The sequence below is a fragment of the Dromaius novaehollandiae genome, chromosome 11, assembly GCF_036370855.1.
Source record: "Dromaius novaehollandiae isolate bDroNov1 chromosome 11, bDroNov1.hap1, whole genome shotgun sequence".
Lineage (NCBI taxonomy): Eukaryota > Metazoa > Chordata > Aves > Casuariiformes > Dromaiidae > Dromaius > Dromaius novaehollandiae.
The window spans coordinates 8,930,567-8,945,898 of NC_088108.1; the positions used below are offsets into that span (position 1 = coordinate 8,930,567).

At 42.4% G+C, this 15,332-nt stretch overlaps 1 protein-coding gene across 4 annotated transcripts in view; it reads right to left on the minus strand.

The window, feature by feature from the left end:
- Positions 1–15,274, minus strand: part of GRIA3 (glutamate ionotropic receptor AMPA type subunit 3) — a 158,624-nt gene extending 143,350 nt beyond the window's left edge. For all 4 annotated transcript variants that reach the window (XM_064518179.1, XM_064518180.1, XM_064518181.1 and 1 more), the window contains exons 1-2: positions 15,097–15,274; positions 14,216–14,374 (exon numbers count right to left, since the gene is read on the minus strand). In XM_064518179.1, coding sequence (XP_064374249.1) covers positions 14,216–14,374; positions 15,097–15,190 — 253 coding nt within the window. In that variant the 5' untranslated portion in view covers positions 15,191–15,274. The remainder of the gene's footprint in view (positions 1–14,215; positions 14,375–15,096) is intronic.
- Positions 15,275–15,332: the final 58 nt, after the last annotated feature.

The following is a 15,332-nucleotide window of genomic DNA, read 5'->3' on the forward strand; positions in this document are numbered from 1 at the left end:
TGCGGTTACCTATAAATAATACTAATCTCAATTGTTTGTTTTAGGGGGTTCATCACTGTGAAGCAGAGGAGTTTCATTTTGGTGCAAAAGGCATGGCAGGCTTCAAGAAACTAATGAAATGCTGAAGAATTATTTTACTGTTGTTTTTTTCCAACCACCCAATTATTTTATTTGCATATAGGCACTACTGAAAGTGCCAGGATCCCTCCAATGTTACAGCAGAGAGCTCTACAGGGAACTTGCATGATCTCAAGGATTTGCAACCATCTCAAAAGTCAAACTGGATTCAGCGAAAGCTCCAATGATCCAATGATCCCGCACCCTGGGGATAACTAACATCAGCTCTGAGGAAACCTGAGCAGTTTTTTTTTTTTCCTTTTAAACTACTTCAGTGTTTAAATCGCCCACCCTTAAAAGCGTTTCTCAGAGCCAACAGACCAAAGAGCTCAGCGTGAATGAGACTAAAGCTCAGGCTGATGGGTGTGAGGTGAACCCAGGCAGACGGGGAACAGAAGGGCCCATTCACAAGCCAGTTCACTGCCTCTCTAAAGCGAAATAGCTCTTTTTTAATCATGGTCTATCTGCTCCCATCTATTGAAAGCATGGCAGGAGCAGAAAACACAGGAGAAGGATTAAAGACAGTTAACTAAAGGGAAAAAAACCCACATCTCTGCCAAGTCCAGACCCCAAAGAAAACTAAATCCCTGCACTGAGAAAGAGATCCATTTGGTGTAGCTGAAGGGACTGTTTCTCCCTGGCAGTCTTGCTGGGCCTGTGATCCATCAGAGCAACAACACTGCTAGCCAGTCTCTAAGCCTGGGGATCAGAGGGTCAACCACAACTGAGAATATGAACGTATTTCCTCCTCTGCAGGAAAAACTCCTAACCCATTGGGAAGTACTATGAGGTTTTCTACCCCATTTTTACCTATTAGTAAGGAATCACACTATCCCTGGTGTGTGCTCCAGAGGGAGAGAGAGGAATGGCCAGTTTTCCCAAGGAAGTAGAGCTGGCACTCATTTGCTTCCAGGTAGGATTTGTGCTGCTATGAGACACCACTGCAGAGAGCTCAATACACCATAGGACTGCAGCAGTTTCTTTCTTGCGGACACCCAGGAATGGGAGCCAAAGCCTCTGTCATCTCAGCTCCTTCCTTCAGAGGGCAACACTGCACAGAAACGCCACCAGATGAGCTCTGCAGAAATGCCTGGGTCCTTTGAATAGATTATCTAGGTAACCAAACTGCTGCTGGACCAGGTTTGAAGAGTCACGTAGTACCATCCATAACCATAAACAATCACTTTCCATTCTTACAGCCTGTTGCCAACAATATTTATATGCTGGCAATTAAAATAATCATTAAGTTGCAGCATTATCCAATTTACAAGCTTATTGCTATATAATATGTGAAGACAAAGTGAACACATCCAGCCACACCAAGAAAGCATTTCAGTGGGCTGTTTCTGGTATAATGGTCAACAGTGAAAGGATTAATGACATTAACTCCTTTTGAAGAAGAATACTGGACAAACAGTGGAAACTCACAACCCAGTTGGTGCCTCTATGCCTCGGAGGAATGAGACAAGCTGTACTGTGGAAGCTGCCTTTGCAAACAGAAAGTCAATGGCTGTTTAAAATGAAAGCCTTGATTATATTTTTAAAGCAAAATTGTCTGCAGGACATTCATAGAGAAAAGCCAGTTCTTTGAGAATGAGTGAATTTACCAAGCTGCAGTTCTTTGGTTTTGATCATCACTATTTAAGAGTTACTGCTTCCCCCCCCATATTGGGAATAAATCTCTACACACTTACAACTGTAATCACTGCAGCACTGTATTGTATACTTCTGTGACTGGATTTAAAGTGGGAATCTGTCACAAAAAATCTGAACTAACTGGGTAGGAGGATGGCTAAATGGGTAAAATAAAGTCTCAATTTCAGGTAAATGATTAGATAGCAGTGCAGTCTGGTATTACTCAAATGTCCCTAATGAGAGCTTCAGTGAACAGTTCTTAGTGGATGCCGGCCTTTGTAAGAGAGCCACCCTCCTGCGATGGGCACTAATCAACCCTTTGCTGGCAGGCTCAGTGGAGAAGCCAGTGGGCAGCATCTGAACTGTAGGCCCTTCTCTCTCATGCAGAACAAAGTCCTAGAGAGTACCGATCATCCAGGAGGTTTGATCTTAATCCTTTACACTTCTGTAACATCTTTCATCCAGGAAAGAGACTGGCAGGATAGCATGGCAGAATCTCAAACTGCTAGTGCCCTTCCTACACCTACTTTGCAGAACAAGGTCTCCTGCCTTTGAGACTTTTCGCAAGTGCATTCCCATACACTGGATTCCACAGCTGAATTTCTGAGAAACTGAAATGATAGATTCATATTTTACATGCAGCTTTGCCCTACCTTCTTCAGAACAGAATTAGTAATCAATAATGAGTAAGTTATTGCCTAGAATGTTTTAATCCCCTTAAAGAGAATCCTGCAATAAACTGAATTCAACCCAGCAATCTACCCTGGCATACACAGGCCTGATAGAAACATTTTTAGAGACCACATAATAAAAAGGAGGAACCATATAAATCCTGCCTGCAATTTTGTCCAAAAAATGCCATTTTTAAATTTGCATGAAGATTCTGATTAATGCAGAGTATTCCAGAGCAGTAGATTCTGGAAGCAATTAACAAAACAATTCTTATTAACACAGGGAATCTCCAGACATTATCAAGGAAGCATAAAATCTTTTCAGAAAAGTCTGCAGGGAAAATATACTTTAATATCCAATTGTATTCTCCAGCGTATGCAGAAATTGCCTCAACTCAAATCTGAAAGGCATCTCCTATGAAAGAAAGGCTAACACTGCGGAACACCACAATAAGAATTTAAGACAGGAAGTGCAGATAATTTATCTGAATGAGGCTTCCAGGAGAATAAGTGGTTTATGTTGATAATGATCCAAGCTGGAATCTCACCAGGATGCAGGGGTGAGCAGCATCACTATTCATGATAGGTTCACTATTCATGAAAAATAACAGGGTATTTTTACAGATAATAGGGTAAAATGCTAGCTTTGTGCTTCAGCCAAAAGACCCTGTTTTGCCAGAGAGCTTTTCTTGGATTAGCTATAGAGTGACTCAGAAAAAGGTGGCATCTTTTTCAATCAGCACTATCATTATTTATCCAAGCAGGTAAGAGAAGCAATGAGTTAAATTTCACAGAGAAGTCTATGGTCTTCCTTTAATGTCAGCCAGTCTCTATTCATACAAGAATTGCAAAATCCATAAACTGATGCAGAGAGAAATAGAAAAGCAGTGAAAGGATCATAGCTAGGAAAATACATATGGGGGGGGCAGGAAAACAGGAAAAAAGAAAAATGAAAATCTGAGAAGTGGAGGTGGTGTAAGTGACTCCTGTTAAAAGCAAGGTCAGCACTTTGCACTGGAGACTATTTGATTTACTCTATTTTGTTTCAATTGAAAAACAAAATCTTTCCTTGGCAGATTCTGCTCTACACAGTCTATTACAGATACTTCTGAGATACCCAGCATCATTTATAAAGGGACACTTATTACTGCTGAACGTGAACATTTTGTTAAATTTCCCAAAGTTCCGAGCGGAAATATGTGCAACATTAAACAAGGGGGTATTCAGCTGGTATTCAACTTTAGACTTGAAATTTAATTGTTGAAGTCAGGGGCCTGGACCACCTGGATAGTCGAGAAGGAGAGGTGGCCTACTGATGAAGACGCTCCGAGTCTCCCTCGGAGAATTCACGGCTGGCCCAGGTCCCACACCCCTCGCTTACCCAGATGCTCATGGCCAGGAACACCCCACGATGGGCTGCTCTGTTTTCATCCTGCTATGCTCTACCGGCTTCACCCCTCTGAACTCTCACAAGGCTCCCCCAAATTTATCTTGGTGTAAATCAGATCGAATAAGACCTCATTATAAATCTTGACTGCCCACATTCACCTAATGGGACATGAAGAGGCTTTTTTTTTTTTTCCTCTATTAGAGCAGAGCAATGAAACACTAAAACGTTTTGGTGTCAGTGGTCACTGTAGATCCACGCAATTATGTATGACTGCTTGCGATTTCCTTTCATGTTACACAAAACACAACTGTCAGTAAAGCACACCTCTTGCATACAAATGCACATTTTTGAAACAGGACATCACGTTTGTAGAAAATATTGGTATGTCTACTACACTCTGCATATAGTATAGCTATACTGATTCATGCTTTAAACAAGATAACTCATGCACCTGGAACAGCCAAAGCAGAATCCTAGAAAACTTCAGGCAGAGTAAACTGGTCTCATTTTGACCAATTTTGGACTCATCCCACTGCCTCTCCAGGTAATAAAGTAAGTGGCTGTAGATTGTGTAAAAGACATGCTATACGTACTTTAACTGATAAAAAATTGCTAGTCCATAAAATCCATCACAAACAGCTTGTGCTATATACCCTGAAAAATGCAGTGAGCCAAAACACATACAAAAAGTTTTTCACATCCATCATCTATATGCCCTTATGTTGAAAAACACAGATTCATGTCTGCAGAAACACTGTTAACTGGTATAGGCTTCACTACACTGTTTCTGTCAGGAAAAAGAGGTATATAGCCCAGAAATCATCATCTCCAAAACAAAAAAATTGGCTTCAGCTGGAACCAAACCAATTTTTGAAGTCTGAAACAATTTAAAAAGCTGTTGTATTTAATTCACTTTTTTTTTTTAATGACTTTCTGGTCAATCCCAAACTAATCTTTAAAGTCTTTTTGGAACTGCATCTGAACTGAAAGATTAGCAAGTCACACAACTCCCATCATTTCCAATCATGTGTCTTTCTGAAATCATGCAACATGATGTTCTGGGATAGACATCCCCTTCTAGGATAGACAGAACTGCAGTGAGATAACAGCACTACGGAGGAACAAGACCTGAACTGTACAAAGTGTTCAATGTACATATGAGAACTACCATTAGTTGTGTCCAATAGTGGTGAGAATCACTCTGCCAGCATAATTGAAATAGGAAAGAAATAGGATTAGCTAGCAAGACCATGTTTACTTTTCTTTAGTATTGTTTTATATTCACCAAAAGTTATAAATAAACTGTCCTAGAAAACAGCATTTTAAAAAGGAAATTAGAAGTAGGATAGTGGATATTATGCTGACTGCTTAGTCAGTCAGCATTTCCTCAGGTCCAACTCCTTTTGACATCACTGCAGTGATGGTAGTGAAGCTGCTCTGGCCATGCCACCAGAGCACAGCACAAACACTTTGAAGAAAGATGGTCGAGTACATTAAACTTCCAAGACAATTTAGAATCCCCTTAACGGCTCAGATTCAATGTAGGGTTAGACCCCTGGGTCAGTCCTCTGCAAATCAATGGACACTAATTAGCTCTCACCTATGTGCTGGGAAACAACAGTGCGTATGAACTTGAGTTCTCTAGCCATCGGGCTATTAGAATCCAAACTTGGGGATATTAGTGGTAAAGCCTCAGAAGACCCCAAATCCTAAAACTGATAAAAATAACTTCATATCACGTTCTCATTCAGGGAAGCTACGGAAAGTTCATACCTGAAAAAAAAAAAAAAGCTAATCAATTACCATTCTCCTCAAGCCACCCCACCCCCCCAAAAAAAGGTGTTAAGGATTTTAACATTCACAGCAGGGTCCAAAGACCAATCAAGATGTGAAGAATCACAGGGTTGCTGCATCCTGACACATGAACATGGCTAATCACTTGAAAAAGCAAGTAGCCTCTGCTTGGAAATAGTAATTAAAAGGCACTGGTCTCAGAAGGTACTGAGTGCCAACTCACTTTTACAGAGCTCAGGATGGACAAAGCTGAGTGTCGAAGGCAACCAGGGATTTATAGGACTGGACTCTGGATCCTCTTTTCAGCAACCTGGATCAACGTTCTCTTTTTCCCTGGGGTCCCTTAAACCTTCTACACAGGTCAGGGTGAGTTTTGCCACTGACTTTTGAAAAAGGACTGTAAGACTAAATTTCCCTAATTCCTGCTGTTTAACTTCCCTACCTCTTAGCTGTCTAGTTATCATGCTTTAAATTGAATTTTGCATTAAGTCTGACTGTCTTCTCTTACAATGTAATGTATCAGCAAGCCCATGTCCACCACTTGCCTTAGATACACTATGGTACCAATTAAGAATGTGATCATCAGGAACCCAGTACTACTCACATTAGCTGCTGTAGATGCTACCTGGCAAAGGCCAGCCTCTGAGCAGTTACCCTTCAGGAATCAGTGCTAGACTAACACATCCTGCTTTCTCTAGAAAACAGCAGAGGATTCAAAGTCTGAGCTGTGTTCAGAAGGGAACTGCAGCACCTCTCTCTGACTAAAAGATCTGTGTCAGACATAGAAATCAGAGAAGGCAACAGTCCCTGAAATGCACTGCCCCACATCTCTTGGGAAAGTTAGCTGCTGTGAGATTCAAATTGCAGCACATCCTACAAGCCTCACTGGGAGAAACCAACAGGCAGTTCTGCTTCCACTGAAGACAGTTTTTTCTCCCACCACTCTAATAAGCAGTCTCAGTGTGGGTCAGGTAAGCAAATTTGTCAGGCAAATGCTGTGGTGTAGAAACGTAAACTGTACATATAACAAAGATCCAGCAGGCATAGGAGGCAAAGAACTTAATATTGAACTTGCTTTCTTTCCAACAGCTTTGCTTATCTCAGGTGAAGAGCTGAAGATGTCTCTTTTGTCAAGTGATAGATTGGCTTTCTGTACAGCTGTGACATGTTCTCCTAGGTTCATCAGCAGGAATGCATGTCGTCTTCTGGCAAGCACAGCAAATTAGTAAATGCTATTTTGATTTGTTTTTCAGAAGCATGAAGAGTTGTTTTTTATTATTTATTTATTTAAAGGAAGGGTGAGGAGTGGAAGAAGCGATCAATAAAATGGAAGAGGCCCTTCTAGCCAAGGCTCTTCAAGTTTTTCCACTGCAAAGTCCTTCAACATCTGTCGATGTAGGTAGATTGTATTACCCTTCCATAAGAGATGGCAAAACTATGCTACCAAAAGTGACGAACTGATTTACTCCAAATCACGGTAAAAGCCAGTGGAAAAGCCAATGATTTCCAAAGATAAACCGCTCGACCATGCGACCTGCGGCTAAACACTGGATGTTTGCACAAGGCAAAACTACCGATGGTAGCAACTCCACAGGTCAGTCCAGGAGATACAGGAGTGAAAATAATGAAATACAGATGGGGTGAAGTATATATGGAATACATACCACCAGACAGTGGATATACATTTCCCAGATACCATTTCTAAAATAATTATTGTATTAAAAAGGACTCAAGACAGGTGGAATCTCAGTGCAGCCCTACACTTTTTTCCTCATTCTTCATCAGAATTTCAAGCGCCACTTGTGACTGAACCCCAACAACACAAGCCCAACACAAGGGCAGGACCAGCCATTCAAATGCAACTGCAGAACTTACAAGTGGTCTGAAAGTGGATGCATAAATTGTTTTTGAAGAACATAAAAACAACTTTGAGCATATCTGAAATGTCCAAATAGTCTAGTAAAGTAATTACACACAAGTGATCTGATAGGTCACTCCATTCCAGCAGAAGAGTGCTCACCTGGGCTATCATCCAATTCTAGGAGTGCAATTCACCCTTTTTACAAGTGCCTGGACAAGTTACCTGCATCACAGTGTTCCTGCAGGTTGATCCTCATGCATAAGGGCCTCTGTGCCTCCTTTTAGCGTCTGTGACGGCTGCACACTGCCACTCGCTATTTCAGAAGTGGTTAAGAAGACGAGGAAACAGACCCAGTGCCTCAGAATCCACCAGGAAGACAGGCAGGAGTGACTGCTAGGTGGAGGCATTGACATAACTCCTTCCTACATCCACTTCCTTTTTACACAGAAACCTCATCTCCTTTTCCTCTCTCTATGATAGTTTTACCCATGAGGCTTACATCTTGGTGGGAACAACCAGAAAGGCACACACTGTCTTTGAATGTTTCACATATAGATACACGCTGACAACTGAAACACTGCAGAACTATTTCCAAACTCACTGAAACAGTCACTCCAGAGCACATACTGTGTAGCTCTGTGATAGGTGTTAACATCCGCACTGCAATACCTACAAGCAGCTGAACATGAGCCACTTATTTGGGGTCCTCACAATGCAAATTAAAAACTCAAAGATGATTTTGAGTTCGAGGTTCTAAGGCATTTGATATTCTAAAGTTCAACAGTAATATAAAGCAGGTAATACAACTGAGGGAAGCATACATCTGCCTCTGATGGGAAATACAACACATACTTTTGGAAGACCCCCCCCCCCCCCCGCCCATGGATGAAGCATGGAGATTGCTTCACTACAGTGATCATCATACAGTTTCACAGAAACTGTTTTGATATAGATCAATCATTTCTGGCTTTCCATTTTTAGATTGCTACAGTGTTCTAGTGGAGGTACAAACCCTTGTATAGCAAATTTAAGCCTCATGACAATAGGTATGGAGTTTTTAAGCTGCCTTATGAGCTCCCTTAGAAGGCAGGCCTTGGCCTTCCAATGATCTATATTGTATGGAATAAAAATTACTGATCACAGGCTGTACCTTGGAATAGCAAACAGGAAACCGACATAAACGTCTTTCTCACAATAAGTGTACCAGAGTTTTCAAGGATATTGTTCTGTTTGATTTGAAACTGAGCTATAAACAGCTGCTGCTTTAAAATACCATATTCTAGAGCTTGTAAGGATGCCTAACTAAAACAATTAGCATTCCAAAAGGGGTAATGACAAAATCCATACTTTAGATGGAAAAAATGTTAAATTACCGGATTGTGCCAGAACCAAAAATCATTAAAGATACACCAGCTCCCTCTCCTACTTTTCACTTCACAGTCTTGCATAACAAACCTACACTTGCAGTAGACTGGCCTCCTACCTCCCAGACACTACCAGGACAGATCCAGTGTGCAGTGAACCCAAGGGAAAGAAGCCCACCGTCTTCTGTAGTTCTTGGACAGTTCCTGAAACTGAGTACTGCTGTTAAAAGCTACTGTGGCATGCTTGTTTCCCATCATGGCAACTCCATTTCCTTCTGGAAGTGAACTACAGCTGTCATGCATTTTGTTAGAATTTGGAGTTAGTTGGTAGCTCTCCAACTCATGTTAACAGTCCAATGGGTTCTGCAGGCCCAGTGCTATCTAAGAAAGAGCATGAGTTAATCTCTATATTGGCACAAAATCTTTCTGAAATTAAACAAGGAAATTGGCTTTCTGCATAGTGCTTTACTCTTCACTCGTTTGGTGAATTTCAAAAAAGTGTCCATGTAATAAATAGGGAATTAAGTATAACTGTAACATCTATACAGTATGTAAATGCATACATATGTAGCAGAGGAGGAAAGGGGATTCAGCTTCTTTGAAAATTAAGTTACAAAACTCTTAATGAAACAGAATTTCAAATAATATGGTTCCTTCTAGTGGCACCAAGACCACATTCAGCTTAACGACAATTCTTCTGCTTTGCAATGAAGTGTGGACCAACTTTAATGGAACAACATTCTGCTTCACTTTTCCATCTATCCCAAAATTGCAAAAGCTTTGACCCCTGAGCTAAAACCAGCTTATTTTCATTGTCACACAGCAGTAACACGCAATGTTTGAGGAAGCTTCATAGCATCAAAGGCATTTTTTGGATCAGTAATGAAGAGAGTTGTGAGGAGAGCACATTTCCAGGTGTTTTACCACAGCATGCTTGGAGAAACCATGGTGCATTCTTTACTGGGAGAGGTAGGCACTTACCCTGTGGTCTTTATTCAGGCAAAACCACCAGCATATAGCCCAAACTTGGCAAGACTTTCAGAGAGACATGCTTATGCTTTTGGCACCAGGGAGCTGACCACTTTCAGCATCAGTGTCCTTTGCCAACTGGACAAAGAATACACAGATGCAAGGGAAGCAAATTATCTGCCCACTGGCAATAAGAAATGCTGAGCAGTGCCTAGGGAGAAAGTGTGTGTGCACACGCACGCATACATGAGCGTATACATATGAGCCTGTGCATCAGGAAAGGGAATAAATACAGTTAAACTGGAAAAATTTTCCAACATCAGCCCTGTAGTATCATATTTGCAGCATTCTCAGAACAACAAAAGCCAGGCACTTCTTCCATTAAAATCTTCTAAGCTGAATTTTAAAAAATAAACACAGGGAGAACAAGGATGATAAAGAATAATTTTCAGAGAATGGCAGAAGTCTGACCTCCTCAAGAAAGTGCCCAAACAAACAGCTAAAGGATTTCAGCAACTTAAGGTAACTACGTGATTATATTTCCCTCTTTTATTTCTGAAAGAACAAGTGCCTGTGGGAGAGAAAGGGGAGAAAAAACTACACATCAAAATTTGGCAAAATATAAAAAAACCAGCCTTCTGGATTAGGAAGATATATAAGAAATGACTTAAAAAAAATTAATGGGACAAGAATTTGCAGCTGATAGGTTCGGCTTAGCAGAAAGAGGGAATCTGCTTGTAGATTAAGTAGATTCTGCAATCAAAGTCCCTTTTCTCCGGTACACATCCCACCACTATCATTACATGATCAACAGATTTTTTTACAAATGCTAATGCTTTCTAACAGATAATCTCCATGGAATTTCTCAAAAGATTGAGTTTGCTTTTCTAAATATTTCTTGCAAATTGTATATAATCCAAGAGCACATTTGTTGGCTGTAAAGGTGTACAACAGCAATTTTTTGCAATGACAGTGCAGAGAGGGAATATGAGATCTGTGTGCTAATGAGCTGACACTGCAGAGGCTAGAGCAGTGTTAGTATAGTGTACTACAAGTGCAGAGCAGAAAGGCATACGCGGGTTATTTCTAGGGAATATGATCTACAGAACTGTACGCATAATTCAACATTAATACTAACACCCTCCATCAGAGGTTATAATAAAAACATGAAGAATGCCTGACTGATGAATTTATACATTTGAGCTGTTATACTCGTACCATTTTGAAAAAGACAGCTCATTCCCTTTGTGAGCAATTTTGAAGGAAAGATATGCCATTCATGATTTACTTCATTTTATCCATATGCAGCTCAAGTTAACTTTTTCCTTTTTGTTTTCTCTAATGACAGAAAGCTGCATATTTTAAGAGATGAATAAACTCCCCAAACCAACCAATAAACTTTAATTCACCTTTAAATACAGTGGAATTTTCATCAGTGTTTGCATTTACTTTCTATGAAGATATCACACAGCTAAATAAATAGCCAAGTAGATAGGTAGACAGCAGATGCATACTGTATGCGCGCGCTGAGTAAGTGTAAATTAAATACATATAGAGAAGCTCAGTGTTAGCGGTGAAGCAGGGAATACAGAGGTTGTACACGAAAATCAGATTAAGCATCATTTAACTGAAAAGCAAATGAGAGGGAGGGGCTTAGGGCAGGGGTTCCCCCCCCCCCCCCCCATTTGCTTCTAAACAAGTTTGCTCTCATCATGGGATATTGCCAAATCAACCCTATTGGAGGTGGGCTTTATATTTCTGGCTCACGAGCATACTTCAGAAGAGATTTTTTTCCTGCCTCTGGAATGCACCAGATTGCACCAAGCAGGCAGGATGTGCAGTTGTACAGTGAGAATATGAGTCTTTCCTGAACAAAGCCCCCCCTCAATCCCTGCACACATTAACATTTATTACAGTCACTGTCATCTACTTCAGAGCAAGGGGGAATGCAAAGGATTAGCTAATGGCTACTGACTAGCACAGGCGCTAGGCTCAACCTACACATGCTACTTTCTCTGATTTCCTTTCAGTTTCTTTACATATCCCACCACAAAGTCAGTTGCAGCCTTTCTCTCCAGTGAAGGCAGTCAGAGTCACTGCAGGTTTCTCTTATATGGATCCCTGCCAATTGCAAATATTGATCAAAAGGTTGTGTGACAGCACTCGAGACAATTTATGCTTATCTTCAGTAGAAGTAAAAATGTTGTGGAAAGGATTCCTTCATGGATACAGCAGTACCCTGAAATTATCTGCCACTCCACTAGAAAGCGAGGATGTGATTAAGGATACTTGGGCCAGAATGTTTTACACGTTAGCCATGTAGCATGATGAGCTATTAGTTCATCCTCATGCATTGATATGTATGAGCATCCTGATTTTCAAAGATAATTGCTTACAGATCTGAAAAGAGCAACTGTTCTCAATGATTGGTGACTTGGACTCACTATACAATTTTCCTACCAACAGTATTACTAGATGGTTGGCGTTGCTACAGACAAGGTCACCTTTCCATTTTCTTCCTTCTGTTTCTTTTTTCACATCTGCTATTTTTAAATAGGTTACTATAGGCTGGTATTCTCTGGCCCAAGGTTTCTCCAGAGATTTAAGTTTTCCAAATTTTCCTGCATTAGTAGTAAGTCTGTTGGAATATGTAGCCTGATACTACAGAAAATCGACTCATATTGCTAAATCGCCATAGCTTTCACTAAGCAATGACAAAAATCATTAGCTGTCAGAAGATGAGGAGCACACTAACTAAATAATACATTGACTGCCTCTGAATGACCGTGTGCTTCACTTGTCTTGGTGGGATCTGTGCAGAAGTCCTAGCAGAACTTTTAAAAAACAATTAATAATTAATCAGTCAAGCAGTTTAATGTATTTAGTTTAAATCCACATAATTGATATTTAGGAAACTATGCTTGAGATACAGCCTCTTGAAGGGATTACACTGATTAAGGATTAATAGTCAGATGTTTATTGTAAGAGCTATTGAGGCAGGATAGGATTAGTAAAATAAGATGCAAAGTACAGCCACACTTATTTACCCCTTTTTTTCCACTTTACTGAGTATTTTAATTGGATATTATATAATTAACCCCCCCACCCCCCAAGTTTTAAAGGTCCTAATTCAAAGCCCTTTTAAAAGTCTGATGCTGCACTAACAAGAAGCAATCACATGGGGGTATGTTAGAACATCAGCCCACAATTTCTCTGAGTATTTCCTTATTGTATATTTTCCAACCATGAGTTATCTCAGAAAATATTTTATTCTTCCTGGAATTTCAGATATCTACTTTTCTAGCCTTCCTATTATACAGGAGAAGACTATAAGAACTATTCTAACCCCCAAAAAGAAAAATTAAAGAAATAAGATATTCAAATAATGACATTGTTTTAAAATAACAAATAATATCTTTCAGGACTCCACATTAGTAAGATGCCTCATCTTCAGAAAAATCCTATACTGAGAGTATATGAACAGCAATTGTGCTCATAACGCAAAGTTGGTACGTGGCAGTCTGAGGTCCGTTAGATCATGTACAGACATATTTCTGCGTATTGCAAAATATATATGACTACCTCCCAATAAGACTCCATACATTTTCAAAGGTTTATGAAAAAAAATGTTAAAAAGTTCATTTAGACCCAACAGCAAAGCCAACATTCAGAAACTACTATTGGTAAATGAATGCTTTTTTAAATGCAGAACACACATCAGTCTTTTTAGAAAGGGATTTCTCTTTTTAAACACCACATTATCACTACTCAAAGTTCTGTTTTGCTTCTTTTGTTAATAAAGGCTCAAATTATACACATGCATTGCTTGTGCAAAGCTATTATTCATAATGCTAAGGATTCTGATTCTGCTTTCTCTCCCTTCAGCTCTAGCGGTATTCATTAGTTTATAGCCTCATCAGTTTTTAACCAGGACTTTCACTGTGAAGAAAAAACAAAACAAAGCAAAACGGTATTTTAGAGCAGAGAAGGCATGTAAGCCCCTCCAGTTCTGTCTCAAGGTCACTTGTAAACAGCCGTTTCTGTTTTACTCCTACATGGTATTATTTGCAAATTATGCTGTTTCACACAGCTAGGCTGTAGCCTTAACAAAAAAGGGATGTTACTTCAGCAAGAATTCACTAATCACGGCTGCACAACGCTGCTATATAAGTAATGCAGTTGTTTTTCTGTAAAACAAACCTAAAGGGGGGAAAAGAAGTGGTAAGGGAACTTTCCCTAAGATATTATTCGACCATATAATGCTGCAAATCCACTAACCGTCACGTCAGTACACACACGCGCACACATTTGTTGCACTGCATCGTACGAATGGTAACTCTAGGCCACCGGGAAGAAACTGAAGGTAAAGATGGGTAACGAGGAAATGATTTTTAAAAGGCACGTATTTACTTACAAGCATTTGTCACTGAAAAACTGTTGGAAGAGTCCAAGTGATCGACATGATAGTTCAGATGGAAGGGCTTTTCTGTGGTGTTCTGGTTTGTGTTGTATAACTGCACAGCAAATCGAAACGCACTGTGCTCCTGAACGGTGTTTCTCATGAAAAGTCCACCTGCGACGGAAAAAAGGGAAAGGGGATTTCAGAACGAACTGTCAGAAGCGACAGACGCAGTAAGTTGCATTTAGCACCGCACATCTCGGGCAGCAGCGGGCAGAGCAGGCGCGGCGCGAGCACATAATCCTGGCAGCGCACATGACAGACGCGCTCCCGGCCCGAAGTTGGGCTTCTGAAGCCCCGCATCCCAGGCGGGTTTTCCCCCAGCCGCCCCCCGAGCTCCGGCCGCTCCCGCGGAGGTGCCCGCGGGCGCGCTGGGGAGCGCGACCCCCGCAGCGGCGGCCCCCAGGGCCGGGAGCAGGGCAGCGGCGTGGCTGCGCCGGTACCTGCCGCCGTGCCCCGCCGGGGCCGCCCGCGGCGGTGGGGAGCAGCCCGGCGAGTGGCGCCGCGCGCTCCGGGAGGGACAAGGCGGGGGGAAAAGGGGGGAAAAATTAAAAAAAAAAAAAAAATCAAGTTTCACTCGCTCGCCCTCGCCTTGCGGCGCGCTGGGCCACAGGTCGCTGCGCGCTCGCACCGCTGCTCCCCGCGTTCGCGCCGCCGCCCGGGATGCGGTGCCGCGGGGCACGGCCGCGTCCTGCCGCCGCCGCCGCCGCCGAGCCCGCGCCGCGCCGGGCGCTGCTCGGAGCCGCCCGCGGGCACCGCCGCTGCCGGGCGGGGCCGGCCGAGCCGCCGCCGGGGCCCCGCGGGGAGAGCGGGCCGGGCGGCTTGGCTTGGCTTACCTATGCTGATGGTGTTGGGGAACCCGCCCAGGGCCGCCCCCAGCAGCCCGGCCAGCAGCAGCAGCAGCGGAGCCCGCGGCGCGCTCTGCCCCATTTTCTCCGGCCCCGGCGGTGCGGTCCCTACAGCGGGGCGGGCGGCGCGGGCATGGGCGCAGCGGCGGGCGCGGGGCAGGGGCAGCGGCGGCGCCGGCGGCGGGGAGCAGGAGGAGCAGGAGGAGGAGGGCGCCCCCCGCCTT